General features: G+C 48.2%; 3 protein-coding genes and 2 long non-coding RNA genes across 11 annotated transcripts in view; 2 read left to right on the forward strand and 3 right to left on the reverse strand.

The window, feature by feature from the left end:
• Nucleotides 1-5,134, reverse strand: part of LOC112487017 (uncharacterized) — a 20,086-nt gene extending 14,952 nt beyond the window's left edge. The window contains exons 1-5 of one of the 2 annotated variants that reach the window (XR_003049709.1): nucleotides 4,916-5,134; nucleotides 3,445-3,623; nucleotides 2,011-2,131; nucleotides 381-463; nucleotides 71-263 (exon numbers count right to left, since the gene is read on the reverse strand). This is a non-coding gene — a long non-coding RNA (uncharacterized LOC112487017). Of the gene's footprint in view, nucleotides 1-70; nucleotides 264-380; nucleotides 464-2,010; nucleotides 2,132-3,444; nucleotides 3,624-3,737; nucleotides 3,876-4,915 lie in introns of those variants that run through there. The other variant, XR_003049708.1, reaches the window with a different exon arrangement.
• kif26ba (kinesin family member 26Ba) overlaps nucleotides 1-9,747 on the forward strand; it is a 27,818-nt gene extending 18,071 nt beyond the window's left edge. Inside the window, exons 8-26 of one of the 3 annotated variants that reach the window (XM_017032574.2) lie at nucleotides 129-274; nucleotides 360-476; nucleotides 855-1,041; nucleotides 1,333-1,513; nucleotides 1,996-2,167; nucleotides 2,412-2,753; nucleotides 2,832-2,987; nucleotides 3,101-3,239; nucleotides 3,461-3,647; nucleotides 3,725-3,811; nucleotides 4,171-4,280; nucleotides 4,399-4,854; nucleotides 4,942-5,804; nucleotides 6,374-6,612; nucleotides 6,703-6,849; nucleotides 7,051-7,265; nucleotides 7,734-8,020; nucleotides 8,279-8,432; nucleotides 8,597-9,747. In XM_017032574.2, coding sequence (XP_016888063.1) covers nucleotides 129-274; nucleotides 360-476; nucleotides 855-1,041; nucleotides 1,333-1,513; nucleotides 1,996-2,167; nucleotides 2,412-2,753; nucleotides 2,832-2,987; nucleotides 3,101-3,239; nucleotides 3,461-3,647; nucleotides 3,725-3,811; nucleotides 4,171-4,280; nucleotides 4,399-4,854; nucleotides 4,942-5,804; nucleotides 6,374-6,612; nucleotides 6,703-6,849; nucleotides 7,051-7,265; nucleotides 7,734-8,020; nucleotides 8,279-8,432; nucleotides 8,597-8,742 — 4,331 coding nt within the window. In that variant the 3' untranslated portion in view covers nucleotides 8,743-9,747. The remainder of the gene's footprint in view (nucleotides 1-128; nucleotides 275-359; nucleotides 477-854; nucleotides 1,042-1,332; nucleotides 1,514-1,995; nucleotides 2,168-2,411; nucleotides 2,754-2,831; nucleotides 2,988-3,100; nucleotides 3,240-3,460; nucleotides 3,648-3,724; nucleotides 3,812-4,170; nucleotides 4,281-4,398; nucleotides 4,855-4,941; nucleotides 5,805-6,373; nucleotides 6,613-6,702; nucleotides 6,850-7,050; nucleotides 7,266-7,733; nucleotides 8,021-8,278; nucleotides 8,433-8,596) is intronic. The other 2 variants (XM_017032576.2, XM_017032577.2) reach the window with 2 other exon arrangements.
• LOC112487018 (uncharacterized) lies at nucleotides 6,130-6,836 on the reverse strand. The gene is made up of 2 exons (XR_003049710.1): nucleotides 6,696-6,836; nucleotides 6,130-6,581 (listed from the first exon to the last, which is right to left on the reverse strand). It is a non-coding gene; the product is annotated as an uncharacterized LOC112487018 (long non-coding RNA).
• Nucleotides 9,748-9,765: 18 nt separating the features above from the next.
• Nucleotides 9,766-11,148, forward strand: LOC107988595 (kinesin-like protein KIF26B). Of its 3 annotated transcripts, none has more exons than XM_017032578.2 (3): nucleotides 9,766-10,398; nucleotides 10,657-10,810; nucleotides 10,975-11,148. In XM_017032578.2, exons 1-3 carry the CDS (start codon nucleotides 9,970-9,972, stop codon nucleotides 11,121-11,123), a joined length of 732 nt encoding a protein of 243 aa, XP_016888067.1. In that variant the 5' UTR covers nucleotides 9,766-9,969; the 3' UTR covers nucleotides 11,124-11,148. The 3 variants fall into 3 exon arrangements, with proteins under 3 accessions (XP_016888067.1, XP_016888068.1, XP_016888069.1); XM_017032579.2 differs by having other exon boundaries at nucleotides 10,657-10,804; XM_017032580.2 differs by having other exon boundaries at nucleotides 9,766-10,389.
• smyd3 (SET and MYND domain containing 3) lies at nucleotides 10,231-16,404 on the reverse strand. Of its 2 annotated transcripts, XR_003049707.1 has the most exons (13): nucleotides 16,178-16,404; nucleotides 15,787-15,850; nucleotides 15,581-15,688; nucleotides 15,432-15,489; nucleotides 15,168-15,322; nucleotides 14,637-14,704; nucleotides 13,567-13,669; nucleotides 13,292-13,405; nucleotides 13,104-13,191; nucleotides 12,813-12,987; nucleotides 12,561-12,669; nucleotides 11,079-11,221; nucleotides 10,231-10,365 (listed from the first exon to the last, which is right to left on the reverse strand). XR_003049707.1 is itself a non-coding variant. In XM_008310390.3 (12 exons), the coding sequence occupies exons 1-12, from the start codon at nucleotides 16,372-16,374 to the stop codon at nucleotides 12,347-12,349; spliced, it is 1,362 nt and encodes a 453-aa protein (XP_008308612.1). In that variant the 5' UTR covers nucleotides 16,375-16,400; the 3' UTR covers nucleotides 11,841-12,346. The 2 variants fall into 2 exon arrangements, 1 of the variants encoding a protein (XP_008308612.1); XM_008310390.3 differs by lacking the exons at nucleotides 10,231-10,365; nucleotides 11,079-11,221 and adding an exon at nucleotides 11,841-12,469 and having other exon boundaries at nucleotides 16,178-16,400.
• Nucleotides 16,405-16,832: the final 428 nt, after the last annotated feature.

Below are 16,832 nucleotides of genomic sequence, written 5' to 3' on the forward strand. Positions count from 1 at the left end.
CCCCACCCTACTGTACTGTGTACTGTGTACTGTGTACTGTGTACTGTGCCCTCCCAGACCATGATCTGACCTCATTCTCTGATCTTCATCTGCTGTGTTTTCTTCTGTGCTCCACCCCCCACTCACAGGTAAATCCTACACCATGATTGGCCGTGACGACTCTCTCCAGACTCTGGGTGTGATTCCCTGCGCCATCTCCTGGTTGTTCAAACTCATCAATGAGCGCAGGGAGAAAACTGGAGCTCGTTTCTCTGTTCGAGTCTCTGCGGTGGAGGTGAGTGTTCAACTCAAAAGGACATACACACATATACTGTAGAAATGTGTGTGTGCGTGTATGTACTATATATGTGCGTGTGTAGGTGTGGGGAAGAGATGAGAACCTGAAGGACTTGCTGTCTGAAGTGGCTACAGGCAACATCCAGGAGGGACAGTCACCAGGGGTGTATCTGTTCGAGGACCCCATCTGTGGTATGCAGGTAAAAAAACACACAGATTCACACACATTAGAGACAACAGTTGTATCAATAATAAAATCATAAAAATGTGGTTCATGTTCATTTCTACTGGTCTGTAACCAGAAGCAGTGAAAAAGTTATGACTCAGTTCACAGGGTTAGATTTGTCTAAAACACTGGGCCAGTGTGTGTGCATCATGGAACAGGCCTGTACATTTACATAGCACCACCTACAGGCCAGGGAGGACAAACACTAATAAGACTAGAATAATTGACCATTGAACAGCATTGACTGGACCTTCAACATGGTCTCTGTACTAATAACACTGACCCACCTGTCTCTGCTTACACTACAAACACACACTCTCACACACACATTCTGTTCTTTTTTCCCTCTTAGCTCCAGAACCAGTCTGAACTGCGAGCTCCGACCCCAGAAAAAGCAGGTTGGTATCTGGACGCTGCCATAGCTGCTCGCCACAACAGCCGCCATCCCGACACAACAGAAGAAGAACACAGGAACTCACACATGCTCTTCACTCTGCACCTGTACCAGTACCGCATGGACAAGACGGGCAAAGGAGGAAGTGGGTCCTGAACTGCACACTCTACACATTGTTCACTGCACACTGTACACAAACCATCAACATGAGGACAGGTGGTGGCTGCTGCTGCTGCTGCTGCTGCATCATGTGAACACACACACCGACATCGACATCTTAGTGTCAGCTGGGAAGTAAAATTGTAAAGTTACTTACATTAGTACACACAACCCTGGCATCGTCCAAACTGCCCCTCAGATACCCTCTACAGGGGCAGAAACCAAGTGTGTTTGCACTGGTCTGATTTCTGTCACTACAACAAATGTTTTTCTGCAGTGTCTGGAGGTCGCAGTCGCCTCCACCTGCTGGACCTGGGCAGCTGTGACGCCAAAGCCCTTCCTGGAGGTGGGAGGAGCCGGGAGAACTCCTCACACTCTGCCCCTCTCTGCCTGTCTTTATCTGCCCTGGGAAATGTGATCCTGGCCCTGGTCAACGGGAGCAAACACATCCCATACAAGTAGGTGCACAAGGAACCCAACCTGCTGTACCTCAGAACCCCAAATACTCATATCTTCAGGCAGTAGTAGACGCAGTAGTACTAAGTATTTAGTATGACACATAAACTACCATCAGAGACTGTAACTTTCTGTTGATTCGCTGTTAGCAAGCAAGCTCAATGGCAATTGAAAAATTGGTGTCACCTTCATTTTTTGTAAAAATGTTCAACTGGTCCTGTGGTACCCTCCTCCTGGTACCGATGCAGAGTTGTTCACTTTCTTTAGTTTCAATGACGAGGATTTTAAATGAACACGTTAATGAATAATTAATGAGTCAGAACATTTACCTTCATCGATCTCATTGGGGGAGGGAGGGGAGAGGAGAAGAGAGGACAGAGAGGGGAGGGGATGATGTATTTTCCTACAGTACTGGTCAACAGCTGGTACACATTTGATCACCTGTTGACCCTTTATGTCCTTTATGTCTGTCGTTCACCACCAGGGAGAGCAAACTCACCATGTTGCTCAGGGAGTCTCTGGGTAACATGAACTGTCGGACCACCATGATCGCCCACATCTCAGCCTCTCCTAAAGACTTCTCTGAGACACTCTCCACGGTCCAGATCGCTTCTCGAGTTCTGCGCATGAAAAAGAAAAAGTCTAAAGTCACTGTGGTGAGTGGACAAATGTTTTATCTTCTGGAGAGATTCAGGTGTTGAAGAAGGTGGTGTAATTCATCATCATCATCATCACCACCATCAATAATTATTGATAATTAATAATAATTATGATAATAATCAATGATCTCTCCAGTGATACCTGCTGATCTGAGGGTGTTGAAATCCAAACAGTTTCTCACCCCTTGCCCTCCCCCTTCACTCTTCTCCCCTCCACCCATGTCTCCTTCTCCCTACACAGCAGTACACCTCCAGCTCCTCTGGAGGAGAGAGCTCGTGTGAGGAGGGCCACATGCGCCGTCCCACTCAGCTGCGTCCTTTCCATCACTGTGGCGGCGCCGACTCTGACCTGCTCCTGCTGCTGCCCAGTGACCCTGATGAGTACTCCAGCAGCGAGCACTCATGTGATACCGTGATCTACGTGGGCTCCAATGGGGGGGCGGTGTCAGACAGGGAGCTGACAGACAATGAAGGGCCACCGGAATTCGTACCCATTATTCCCACTCTGCCTCAAAAAGTGTCGGAGCAGCAGGAGCAACAGGAGCAACAGGAGCAGCAGGAGCAGCAGGAGCAGAGGCTGGAGGTGAGTAGAGAGCAGGTCAAGGTGAAACTAACACTCAGATCAGCGTGGACACCTATGACTGACTGATAACTCCTCCAGCAGGTGCAGTGCCAGCAGGAGGCTCCTCCTGAGCTGAGCGCTCCTCCTCACCAGGCCCAGCTGGCTCCTGTCCAAGAGGAGGGAGCAGAGTGTCTGAAGTGCAACACATTTGCAGAGCTGCAGGAGAGACTGGACTGCATCGACGGCAGTGAGGAGGTAATCTGCAGTGACATGCTCTCAGATGTGTTCTCACCAACAGCACTTGAAGATAAAAGCTGCCCAATTTATTATTTATTAAAGTTTGATTTTTAGCTGTAACTCTTTTCTAGGTAGTAACATTTCCCTTTGAAGAAGTTCCAGCCGACAGACGGACCAGGAGACAGGAACCGTGTCTGTCGTATTCTCTGTCTACGTTGACGTCTGTTGTTCCTGCCGCCGCTGCCATGATGGACATTGACACTAAAACAGGTACATGTGTACCTCTGCAGTGAATACCCAGTCCAAGGACTGAAAATAAAAAACTCAGATGGTTCTAGATCAGAACCTGTTGATGAGCTCCAGTCATTTGAACAGGTTTCCTTTCAAGGTTGGTTAAATTGTGGTCAAAGGTCACACAGCTCAACACTGGACAAAGATACGATGATAAAACATGTCTGAGGACTTTCTGACCGACCTTTTGTTTTCTCCAGTTTCTAAAGGTAAGACCAACGATCCACAGCTGCAGGAAATCAAGGAGGTGCTGGAGGAGGCGGTTCTGGCCCAGACCATGCTCCACAGCCTGGCCCAGATGTCTGGCTCTTCTATGGTCACCTGCAGCAGTGTGACAGGTCACAGCGGCAGCAGCAGTGTCTTCTACGGTGTCACAGATCACAGCAGGTCAGGACAGAAGAAGAAAGAAATGATGTTAAAGACACAAACACACTGAGTTCTTTATGGAGTGTTTGTCTCCCCAGCTGTGAAACTAACACTGATGCAAAGACTCGTCTGATGGGATCGCCACGCCTCGGCATCGCCAGCCTGTCCAAGACCACGGACTACAGGTGACCTGGCTGGACACAGATGGCAGTAATAACAAGGGTGGAGAGGTCAAAAGGTCAAAAGACTAGCTGTAGTAGGGATAGTAGGGACAAGGCTAAAGTACAAAACCACTAGGTGGAGCTGGAGGGGTGAAGGCAAAGTTTACAAACTGGCTACCAAGAAAGGTGAGTGAGGGGGAGGAGTTAGGGAGACACAGGTGGGACAGAGTAAGACAGCAGACAGTGGCAGGTAGAGGAGGGAGGTGTGGACACAGGATGGGTGAGACTTCACAGTGAGAACAGTGGACATTTTATTGTGTTTGTCTGTGGACCAATCATCAGTGTCTGGTGTCATAGGGTCGACTTCCTGTGTCTCTTCTCAGGCCTCCGTCGTCTCCATCCCAACGATGTAAAGTGTTCACACAGAAGAGTGTGCTGCAAACAACAACAGCGACCCAGCAGCCTCTGCCTGATGATGCCGTGACCTCTGACAGTATGACCTTTAACCTTTAGAATATAGTCTGTGTATATGTCTGTCTGATGACAGCGTGCTGCAGCCACAGCTCTGTGTTCAGACGCTGTGTCACATGACTGTGTTGGTGTCCCTGCAGGCGGTGTGGCTGCAGACAGCGGCCGTTCCTCCACGGAGTCTCTCTTGTCCAGAATCTCTCCACTGAGCGCCCACCCACCGGGCCACGACCCCACTCCGTCTCTGTCAGTCAGTCTGGGTTCTGCAGAGACACTCTGTGTCCATGATGTGTCAACCTGTGGTTCGCCCAACTCTTCCTCGGTCAGTGGCGTGAGCACAGGCTTAGAAAACACAGGAGACCCAATAAGAGGGAGTCTGAAGGAGGAGGTGGTGCTGAAGGAGGACAGTCCCAGGAGAACGCCTCTCGCCATGGTTCATGCTGGACCACCAAACACTGAAAAACTCATCCTAATCCAGAAACAAATTCTTTTTCCATCGACTTCAGCTACTGCTCCTGGTGAGCCGAGCTTTGAAAACCCATGGTTGAAGCGTGGAACGTTGGAGGGTTCTGGAGAGAAGAGGGATTCTCACAGAGAGGGTGAAAACTGACGTTGTTGATTCAAATGAAGAACAACAGATTAATGGTTATTTAATCTCACCTCAGATTTGTCTGTTTCACCAACAGGTGGCAGCACAGGTTCATCACCAGACGTCCTGAAGAGAGTGGTGGACGGCTGTGAGATGGTCGCCATGGTTTCCCAGGGAGAGTCTCTGAATTTGTACAACCTGGACGTCCACCGCACGGCCAGTCTCCCTCGGGGATGGCACTGCCTCAACCTTCACGATGGTTTAGATAAGAGGAGCGAGTACTGTCAACTCAGCAGTACTTCATCGACCCCCTCCAGCCCCCGTGCCACTCTGGACCGTCGGGGGTCAACTTTAAGGCAGGGATTCTTTTCTTACAAGAAGAATGGCCTTCCACCTGCTCCACCAGTCAGGAAGTCCAGTCTGGAGCAGCAGAGCAGAGCGGCCAGCCCTCCCCATCACGGAGACGAAGGCGTGACGTCTGGATGCGTCCAGACAAACGCGGGCAGGCGAGGCTTCAACGTAGACAGCGGTCGACTCTTCAGCGCCAGATTAGAGCAGCTGGCCAACAGAACTCACTCACTGGGTCGGGTGCAGAGGTCCAACAACAGTTCCTATCACTACGACTGCTTGTCCCTGGAGAGGGGTGAGAGTCTCAGAGGGGGAGGAGGAGTCAGGGGGGACAGCACCATGCCTCGAGCAGGCCACAATCTCTCCCGTGCCGGTTCGCTGTCGTCCTCTGGGGCGAACACACACCACCAGGCGTTCAGGGCCGGCTCTGGTTCGAGCAGTGCTCCTCAGTCACCGGCACACAGCAGCAGTCAGTCCAGGTTGTCAGCGGTCAGTAAGCTGCTGCTGAGCAGCAGTCCAAAAGGACGCAGTCTGTCCACCTCCAGCAGCAAGGCCCCGAGTTTGTCCAACAAGTCTCTGAGTCAGACGGCCGGCCGCAGCTCCAGTGGAAAAGTAGGTTCTGCTCCACTCCACGTCACATTTGTTCAAGGAGTGAACGATGACTCGTCACTTCTGATGAGACAAACAGCTGTAACATGATGCAGGCAGAAGGTCGGGAGTTTTAAATTCATACATTTCAGGACAAACTAAACCGCAACAAAACAACCTCCCTCACTAAATATAATAATAATAATAATACAATATACTAACTGTATTTGTACGGCACAGTTCATACACTCATGCTGCTCAAAGTGCTTTAACAGTTTGACAAAAACACAGGGTCGGCAGATTTTGAGACAAGTGATCAAGTCAATGTCCCCGGGGGACAATAGATAATGAGAGTAGGTGGGGACAGAGGTGATCCCCTCTTTGATCCCTACTATTTTATTAGTGAAAATGTTTGTATATGTGCCAAGGTTTGATGAGGTTTTCATGCACAACCCGGGGTCCTCTGTTTGCGAGATCTACGACAGGTTATGAGTGAAGGATATGCTGAGGACTACGACTCAGTTTTTATGACTCAGATCAGTTTTTGTGTAGTTTTAAACTAATTCTCTGGTCAACCCGTTTGATCTCCTCAGCTCCAAAGCTCCGCCCACAGTCTGCAGCAGCAGCAGCAGCAGGGTCCAGCTTCAGGGTCCTGGTCCACCCAGTCTCTGAGCCGCCTTCGAGGGGGGAGTCTGGCAGCCAAGCTGCCACTGCGGGCGGTCAACGGCCGTATCTCAGAGCTCCTCCAGGGGAGTGCAGGCTCACGTTCCAGGAGTCACGCCCAGGGAGGAGGTGCTGATGCTGGAGATGAAAAAGTCATCGGAACGTTAAGGTTTTCAAATTTGATTTCTTCTCATCTACAGCTTCAAACAGTCTAAAAAATAATAATAATAAGTCACAACCCTCTCCTCTAACCTCTCAGTGGAGATGCAGCAGCAGCAGCAGGAAGCATCAGCAGTGAGGACAGAGCAGCAGCAGTGGTCCAAACACTGCCCCCCTCCCCCTACAGTAAGATCACTGCTCCCAGGAAACCACACAGGTGCAGCAGTGGACACGCCAGTGACAACAGGTGTGGAGCTTGGTTCAAAGGAGGTTTGGAACGCCATGTTCCTCAGCACTGGTTCTGTGGTTCTGTTGGGTGACTGGTTCTGTTGGGTGACTGGTTCTGTGGTTTGACTGTTTCTTTGGTTCTGTTGGTTGACTGGTTCTGTTGGTTGACTGGTTCTGTGATTCTGTTGGTTGACTGGTTCTGTGGTTCTCACTCCAACAGCAGTGTACTGAGTGGAGAACTGCCCCCTGCCATGGGGAAAACTGCCCTGTTCTACCACAGTGGAGGCAGCAGTGGCTACGAGAGCATGGTGAGAGACAGCAGTGAGAACACAGGGAGCACCTCCTCCACCCAGGACTCCCTCAGTGAGGACAGCACGGCCACCACCTCCTCCAGACGCAGCTCAAAGAACAGCAAGAAGAGCAGGAGCAGCACAGGTACCAGAACCAGAACTTCTGAGGTTTAAGGACAGAAACCAGAGAAAGGTGGATGAAGAGAAGGACGAGGGAGGGACGAGGGAGGGAAGGAGGGAGGGAGGCAGGGGGAGAGAGAGATGATGATGAAATGCTGAGGCAGCAGTCTTTGTAGAAAGGTGACCCTGAGCAGCCGTCTGTGAAATGATGAGGACACACGTACATGCATGCACACACACACACAGGGCTCTGAGGGTGGACATTTAACCCAGGATTCCTCAGGGGCCGCTCCAGTCTCCTGTCCCTCATCATATGTGATATAATTATTGTGATAGTTAGGGTTAGTGCAGATGTTAATACCCCCCGTGGGCAGTTATTTTCTGGAGCATCAGTCAAAGGTGACCTCAAAGATGAAGGTGCTTGTGGTTCACATCCCAGCCTGGGAACCATGTTGGAGAATGGATCCTGATTTTTGTCCTTTTTTTTCCCCAGGTCTCCAGCGCCGTCGTCTCATCCCAGCCCTAACCCTAGACACCTCTTCCTCCTCCTCGTCCTCCTCCTCACCCTCTCATCGCTCAGCAAAACAAGCCATCACTTCGTCTTCTTCGTCCTCTTCCTCCAGCCAAGGTGCCTGCTGGGTAGATGGACCGCTTGGGCTCCAACCCCCACCCACCAGCCTGCGAGTCACCGCTGACACAACAGAGAACTTTGAGATCAAGGTTTACAAGATCGATGATGTGGAGCGCCTGCAGAGGAGGAGAGACAGACGGGTGAGCAAGGTGAGAGGGGGGAGGGCTGAGGAGACAGACACTGAGTACAGACATTCATCCACTGAGCAAACACAACACAGCACAGGTGTGAGTGAGTGTGAGAGTGAAAACGGGGGGTGGTGAGGCAGGAATATCTGTAACCATCAAACAGAGACGTGTTTCACGAATAAAATCTTCTCTGAATAATTCATCACCAGTCTCTCTTACCCGCTCTCCAACTCTCCCTCCGACACCCCCGCCCCATCCCACCCCCGTCCACCTGAACAGGAGGTGGTGCACCAGCCCAGTGCCAGGCTGCGTTTGCTGGAGCATCGCCAGCAGAGAATCAGTGACCTGAGGGCCAAGTACCAGTGTCTGAAGAAGGAACTGGAACTAACCAAACAGCACCTGATGCTGGAGGAGCAGACATGGACCAGTGAGTGTAAGTGTGTGTCTGTAAGTGTGTGTGTGTCTGTGAGGGACAGGCACAGTGTAAGTCAGTACCAGTTCCTGTGCCTCTAACTTTTTTTCTATCCTTCCATGCTGTTGGACGGGGGTCAACAGTAGGTGGCGCTATTCACCTGTGCCTTTCTGTCTCCTCTCCAGTCCAGCTGCAGCAGGTCCATGAAGTGGACTCTCTGGAGTATTTGGAAGCCCTGGAAACACTGACGTACAAACTGGAGACAAGAGTCAACTTCTGCAAAGCTCACCTGATGATGGTCACCTGCTTTGACGTGTCCTCCAAACACTGATAGAGAGACAGGAACCGCACTGGTCCTCCTGCAGACTGACTTCAGGTCAGGGCTCGCTCAGAAGTCCACAGCTGTCTGATCAAAGACACCGAGTTCTGGACCTGAACAAAGATCAGCCGGGTGTTTACATTTACTCCACTCCTCAGTTTGTGCAACATTTTTCAAGTATTTAAAGCAGATGAGTGGATAAAACAATTCTCAACAACATTAAACCTCTGGGTCGCTGACCTCAGTCAAGGCCCAGCAACTGCCAGTGTACGAATCTCCTCCTGTATTGGAGGGGAGATTTAGCCAGAACAGTAAATGAGTTTGTCGCCTAAAACCTTAAGTTATTAAGACATTTTAAAAAACCTTAAATGAAAAACAAAAATAAATATTTTAAACCGATGGAGGACAAAGAAGTGGAAGTGAGAAACAACCTTCAGCTTCTCACAAACACAGACTGAAGATCCATCGACCATGACGTCAGAGCGATGACATCATCGACATTGACATCAGAGCGATGACGTCCAGCTGAGGAAGAAGAACTCAGTTAAATAAGTGCCTTGTTATCTACCAAAAAACGTTCTTTTTTAAAGGTGTACATACGTGATCTTGGTGCTAGACTAAAAAAAACTAAAGGTTTTCCTGAATGTGTTGTTTGCTGTCAGTCAGTGTTTCTCTCCAAACCAGCCAACAGGGGGAGCAGACCAAACTCCATGTGATTGTATTCTTTCGTCATGTTGTGTCTCCACAGTCGGAATAAGCATGTGACCTGTCGTGTAGTACAGTGTGTGGAACGTTCTCTCTTTTCTCACAGGATTTAAGGCAGAAATAAAAGACATTTTTGATGTTAGCTGATGCTAACCTGTTCACTCATGCTAACACTTGTCTTTTTTTATGTGCTGCCTTTTAACTGTAGCTATGAATGTCAGTGTGAATGGTTGTTATGTCCTTCAGTAAAATACAACCACTGTAACACTGTAAGAAAAAAGTTGAAAAGGAATTTATTCAAAAGCCTCCTGTCTCGGCTGCACGATGATGATGAAATGCTGAGGCAGCAGTCTTTGTAGAAAGGTGACCCTGAGCAGCCGTCTGTGAAATGATGAGGACACACGTACATGCATGCACACACACACACAGGGCTCTGAGGGTGGACATTTAACCCAGGATTCCTCAGGGGCCGCTCCAGTCTCCTGTCCCTCATCATATGTGATATAATTATTGTGATAGTTAGGGTTAGTGCAGATGTTAATACCCCCCGTGGGCAGTTATTTTCTGGAGCATCAGTCAAAGGTGACCTCAAAGATGAAGGTGCTTGTGGTTCACATCCCAGCCTGGGAACCATGTTGGAGAATGGATCCTGATTTTTGTCCTTTTTTTTCCCCAGGTCTCCAGCGCCGTCGTCTCATCCCAGCCCTAACCCTAGACACCTCTTCCTCCTCCTCGTCCTCCTCCTCACCCTCTCATCGCTCAGCAAAACAAGCCATCACTTCGTCTTCTTCGTCCTCTTCCTCCAGCCAAGGTGCCTGCTGGGTAGATGGACCGCTTGGGCTCCAACCCCCACCCACCAGCCTGCGAGTCACCGCTGACACAACAGAGAACTTTGAGATCAAGGTTTACAAGATCGATGATGTGGAGCGCCTGCAGAGGAGGAGAGACAGACGGGTGAGCAAGGTGAGAGGGGGGAGGGCTGAGGAGACAGACACTGAGTACAGACATTCATCCACTGAGCAAACACAACACAGCACAGGTGTGAGTGAGTGTGAGAGTGAAAACGGGGGGTGGTGAGGCAGGAATATCTGTAACCATCAAACAGAGACGTGTTTCACGAATAAAATCTTCTCTGAATAATTCATCACCAGTCTCTCTTACCCGCTCTCCAACTCTCCCTCCGACACCCCCGCCCCATCCCACCCCCGTCCACCTGAACAGGAGGTGGTGCACCAGCCCAGTGCCAGGCTGCGTTTGCTGGAGCATCGCCAGCAGAGAATCAGTGACCTGAGGGCCAAGTACCAGTGTCTGAAGAAGGAACTGGAACTAACCAAACAGCACCTGATGCTGGAGGAGCAGACATGGACCAGTGAGTGTAAGTGTGTGTCTGTAAGTGTGTGTGTGTCTGTGAGGGACAGGCACAGTGTAAGTCAGTACCAGTTCCTGTGCCTCTAACTTTTTTTCTATCCTTCCATGCTGTTGGACGGGGGTCAACAGTAGGTGGCGCTATTCACCTGTGCCTTTCTGTCTCCTCTCCAGTCCAGCTGCAGCAGGTCCATGAAGTGGACTCTCTGGAGTATTTGGAAGCCCTGGAAACACTGACGTACAAACTGGAGACAAGAGTCAACTTCTGCAAAGCTCACCTGATGATGGTCACCTGCTTTGACGTGTCCTCCAAACACTGGTAGAGAGACAGGAACCGCACTGGTCCTCCTGCAGACTGACTTCAGGTCAGGGCTCGCTCAGAAGTCCACAGCTGTCTGATCAAAGACACCGAGTTCTGGACCTGAACAAAGATCAGCCGGGTGTTTACATTTACTCCACTCCTCAGTTTGTGCAACATTTTTCAAGTATTTAAAGCAGATGAGTGGATAAAACAATTCTCAACAACATTAAACCTCTGGGTCGCTGACCTCAGTCAAGGCCCAGCAACTGCCAGTGTACGAATCTCCTCCTGTATTGGAGGGGAGATTTAGCCAGAACAGTAAATGAGTTTGTCGCCTAAAACCTTAAGTTATTAAGACATTTTAAAAAACCTTAAATGAAAAACAAAAATAAATATTTTAAACCGATGGAGGACAAAGAAGTGGAAGTGAGAAACAACCTTCAGCTTCTCACAAACACAGACTGAAGATCCATCGACCATGACGTCAGAGCGATGACATCATCGACATTGACATCAGAGCGATGACGTCCAGCTGAGGAAGAAGAACTCAGTTAAATAAGTGCCTTGTTATCTACCAAAAAACGTTCTTTTTTAAAGGTGTACATACGTGATCTTGGTGCTAGACTAAAAAAAACTAAAGGTTTTCCTGAATGTGTTGTTTGCTGTCAGTCAGTGTTTCTCTCCAAACCAGCCAACAGGGGGAGCAGACCAAACTCCATGTGATTGTATTCTTTCGTCATGTTGTGTCTCCACAGTCGGAATAAGCATGTGACCTGTCGTGTAGTACAGTGTGTGGAACGTTCTCTCTTTTCTCACAGGATTTAAGGCAGAAATAAAAGACATTTTTGATGTTAGCTGATGCTAACCTGTTCACTCATGCTAACACTTGTCTTTTTTTATGTGCTGCCTTTTAACTGTAGCTATGAATGTCAGTGTGAATGGTTGTTATGTCCTTCAGTAAAATACAACCACTGTAACACTGTAAGAAAAAAGTTGAAAAGGAATTTATTCAAAAGCCTCCTGTCTCGGCTGCACTACAACATCATGTCAAAAAGAAGTGTTTTGTGAGAGTAGACGGACGTATAAAACAGTAATAATAAGAAACACACTCTGATGACATCATCATTGCAGGGACTGGCAGCCCTCCAATCACAACACAGTTGTGATTTTGAACAAACCTCCATCAACAACAAAAACAACAGACACGAGTGAGACAGTGTTCATTCAGTCTGTGGAGCAGTGTGATCATGTGACCAGGTCACGGTCATGAGTCTGAGCCCACTCTGACTGACACTCCTCCATCTTAGTCAGAACTTCAGTGGTTAACGGGTGAGTCCTGCCGTGGGTCAGCTCCAGGATCTGAAAGGCCTGTGAACATCAGACAGTAACAGTCATCCACCTGCAGGCTGCACCAACAGAGACCCCCTCCACCTCACCCCCTCTGCCCCTCCCACCTCACCTGTCTGAAGGTGTCCAAAGCCTCCTGGATGTGACCTAAATAATGCTGTAGTTTTCCAACCCTCATCAGCTGAACTCCATGGACTGGATGTGGATCAGGAAAGTACCGTCTTCAGGAGGAAGAGGAGAAGGGAGAAGAGGAGGAAGAGCTTAGTGTGAGTATCATTGCAGAAGTACATTTTAAAACGTGTGTGTATGTGTGTGTGTGTGTGTGTGTGTGTGTGTGTGTGTGTGTGTGTGTGTCCTGAATCACTTGTAAACAGAGAGGGTCTTCCGTCCAAAGCTCAGTGCCTCCTCCCACAGCTGCAGGTGAACACAGGCGTCCACTGCCATGTCCGTCAGTTTCAGCTTGTAAACATTTTCATCAGGAACGTTGTTGACAACAGTCGACAACAAACGACGACAGCTTTTCAGCAACGTTTCCCAATCTGTGGGGACAGCTCTGTAAGGAGTACACAGATGTAGATAAAAACTACTACTGTACAAACTGAAGTTTCTTCATATACTCACAGCTGTTACTACATGTACTCTCAGTGAAGGATACTGTTCTGGGTTTTGTGTTTCTCCAGTTCTGGGAGAACTTCCTTCAACTGCTGCCATTTTGCTTCTTCCCCCGACAACATGAACCTGTCCTGGACGGAGGAGAGGAAAGTGAATGCACACTGAGTGACCTGCTGCCCTGGTGGAGCAGCAGAACCGGGTCAGGATCCAAAGAGCCAGTGTGGTTCTGACCTGCTCTGCTCCACAGCTGCACAGCTGACAGCGGCAGGTGAAGTAGTACTGGTCCTGCAGCTGCTTCTGTCGCTCTGCAGTCACTGATAAAGTCTCGATGTAGCTGATGGTCAGCTGGAAACACAACAGTACACAGAGTTCACGGTCATGTCATCCAATAAATGTCAGAAATCAAAAACTTGGATACCACTGAAACTGTGTTCCTGTCTGTAAACAGTACTGCAGAACTGCTTCACATAAATATAAAAATACACAGAGGGTCTTCAAGGACCTACCTCCTCCTCAGGTCTGATGTCTACAACAGCTCTGAGCTGCAGCAGTGGTCCATCAAACATCATCACACAGTTGGGCCTACAGTCGTGGTTTAACAGGGAGAGACTGGGGAACGGGGGGAGAGGGGAGGACAAGTCAAGGTCATATTAATGGATGGTTGTGGTAGAAGATGAAGTTGGAGCAGGAAGAGAGAGTCACACATACACTTCACCATTCACTCCCACATTCACACTCATTCCCATAGAGAAAGACCAGCAGTTAAAGCTGGGACTCAAACCGACAACTTTCCTGCTGTAAGGTAAGAAAACTAACTAAAAACTCCTGTTGTACATGTAGTACTTCTACACAATTGTTCCTGTGCAATGACAATACAGTTCAGTTCTTTTTCCACTGTCTATCAACAGTGACATTAACCACATGCTGCCACCTGGTGGCCACCATGTCACTACACCACAGAGAGACTCAACAAAGGCGATATATTTGCAGCAACTGATTGGGGTTTTGGAATCAATAAGTTAAATTAGATACTTTCTCACTGTACACCTCCCCCCCCATACACCTCCACACCCCTCCAAGCAGACACATGTAAGATGGAGGGCACAGACGTGTGATGTTATCATCACTGAGGACAGAAAGAGGAGACAGAGAGACAGAGTTAGGCCTAGACAGGTACATGTGGACCAAATTAAAACAGGCCGGACGGGCCGAGACAGGAGGATGAGACCCAGACAGGTACGTGGTATGTGGACCAAATTAAAACAGGCCGGACCAGAGTGACAGGAGGAGAAGGAGGCGGAGCCACATCACTGGACCACAGGCTCTTCAGCAGAACACTGGTTGCTAAGCAACCAAACATGAACATGCAGGGGAGCATTCTGACATGGACTAATCATTTATGGATGACCGAGGACAGTCACACACAAACACAGACACACACTTACAGTGACACACACACAACATTGGCAGAATTTAGTGGTGCTGAAGTGTCAGGGGGTCACTGTGACCATCAGTCAGACAAACCTGCACAGTGTGTGTGTGTGTGTGTGTGTGTGCGTGTGTGTGTGTGTGGTACCTGGGGTACAGTCCAACTCCAATCTCCTGCAGCTCTTTGTCACAGATGGTGAAACAGTTGCAGATTATCTGGAGAAGAGGAAGACCAAGAAAAATTAAAATTAAAAAAGTCAAACTTTTAATTTACTGACATCTGAAATAAAATATTCTACACACACAGAACACTTCTCTGTTAGCTGCAGCCATGATTAAGTAACTCAGACTCTTATTTGAAGTATTTCAGACTCTTATTTGCAGTTTTTCAGACTAATTTTAGTCTTTATAATTATTATTTTAGATTAATTATAGAACAACACTGACCTCTTGAGGCAATGTGAGAAATACATCTGTGGATTCTGGCATTTTCCAGGGTTGGATATTTGTTTGGTCTGAAATCTCAGTGATTTACCAGGTCCCTGTTCGTGTGTGTGTGTGTGTAGCTTATAGTTTAATGTAGGAACAATGACGAGTGAACAAGATGAAAGGAGCCAAGTGTGTAAAAAACAAATAAATAACTGCGCACACACACGGACAAACAATCATGTGTCCTAACCTTGGCCATCAGACTCAGTGGGTCTTGACACGATGGCGGCAGTGCTGATGTCATGATCGGTTCCAAACCAGCTGCTTCCTGTTGCAGGTACAGCTGTAACGTGGAGGCCAGCTCAGACAGACCCTGTTTCTTCTGCTCCGACATCAAACTCAGGTCTGCAGAATAAAAACCAAGAGAAAGAAATGACGAGATGTGGTGCTGGCCCACCAGCATGGAAAACAACTACACACACACACACACACACAGACATACAGACACACTTACGTGACTCGTGCTCCTCCACAGTATACAGCTCCTCACTGAGGTTTTTTGATGAACTGAGCTGAGAAAGAGGATGAGGAAGAGGAGAACTCAATCAGGAGTGTGTTACTGTGGAATGGTTCTTACTGTACATTTTCAAATAAAACACAAACCAAGGCAAAGATGATTCTGGCAGCCAGTCTGACAGAGTCAGGGGGAATTCTGGGAGAGAGTCTCTGCAAAGACTTACACTCTCTCCTGTGTATGGACCAAGCTTGTTTCTGCAGAACACAGACAAACACGCCAGTGCTGTAGCACAAACCTAGAACATCAGACCAGTTTAGGCAGTCTCACACACACACACATACATACACAGTACCTGGCACATGGCGTTGCAGTAGCGGGCGGCCTTACACTGAGAACATCTCTTCAAGGTTTCTCCCCTGGAGAGAAGAAAACTATCAGTTGTTTCAAACCTCAGCTGAACTACCAGACAATTCTGGAAGTTTATGAAGCAAAGTACAACAGTGACATGTGAACCACAATATGATACCGTTCTATCTGTCCATCTGTCTAGAACACTCCAGAAGACTGGAAATAGCAACTCTTCCTGAGTCTCACTGTTTTGATGGAATATTATTATTGGACTGAGAAGTGTCTTTTTCAAACTACCATTTTTACACTGCAGTACTTTTCCGTAGACTACGTATTTTCATTTTATTTTATTTAACTTTCATTTAACTATTTAACCAGCGCAACCGCAGCCTCACCAGGAGAAGCAGTGGTGACAGACTTGACTCCTCACTCTGTTCGAAACACAGCAGGCCAGTGGCTCAGCGGACAGCACCAGCTGCCCTCTCCTCAACGCCACATTCGCCCGGACACCGTTCCCTTTCCCCGGACTCACGAAACGCTCCAATTTCAACATTTTTTGCATTTCACTCGTAGCATTACCTATTATTAACATCCGCTTCACGCACGCACTACGTGATGACGTTAGAGTTACGTCGACCGTAAACGCCCGGAAGCTAACAAATAAATAAAAAAATAACAGAGTAGTAAACCCCCCGCCCCCCCATATGATCGCCAATAGTTAAGAATTAATTTTATTTATATTACAGATAGTAGAATATTACCCATGATCCTCGGTTGTTTGTGACGTTTTATTGGTAGCTCCTCGTTTCCAAGTGTTTACAAAACCACTTGTTCATTTTTACTTAGTTCAGGTGGTAAACCAACATTAATTATTAGTCATTAGGTTAAATTTAGGGGATAACGGAAATTATTACCAATGTGCTTGTCTTTTCTCGGCCACCGTACTTGTAGTAGTTCGGTTGTCAAGGCAGTGTTGCCTGATGTACGATAATTATCGTATCGTTTTGAATTGTATCATATGCTCGATTGTTTTCAATAAAATGTACGATA

Source organism: Cynoglossus semilaevis, chromosome 5, assembly GCF_000523025.1.
Source record: "Cynoglossus semilaevis isolate Cse_v1.0 chromosome 5, Cse_v1.0, whole genome shotgun sequence".
Classification (NCBI taxonomy): domain Eukaryota; kingdom Metazoa; phylum Chordata; class Actinopteri; order Pleuronectiformes; family Cynoglossidae; genus Cynoglossus; species Cynoglossus semilaevis.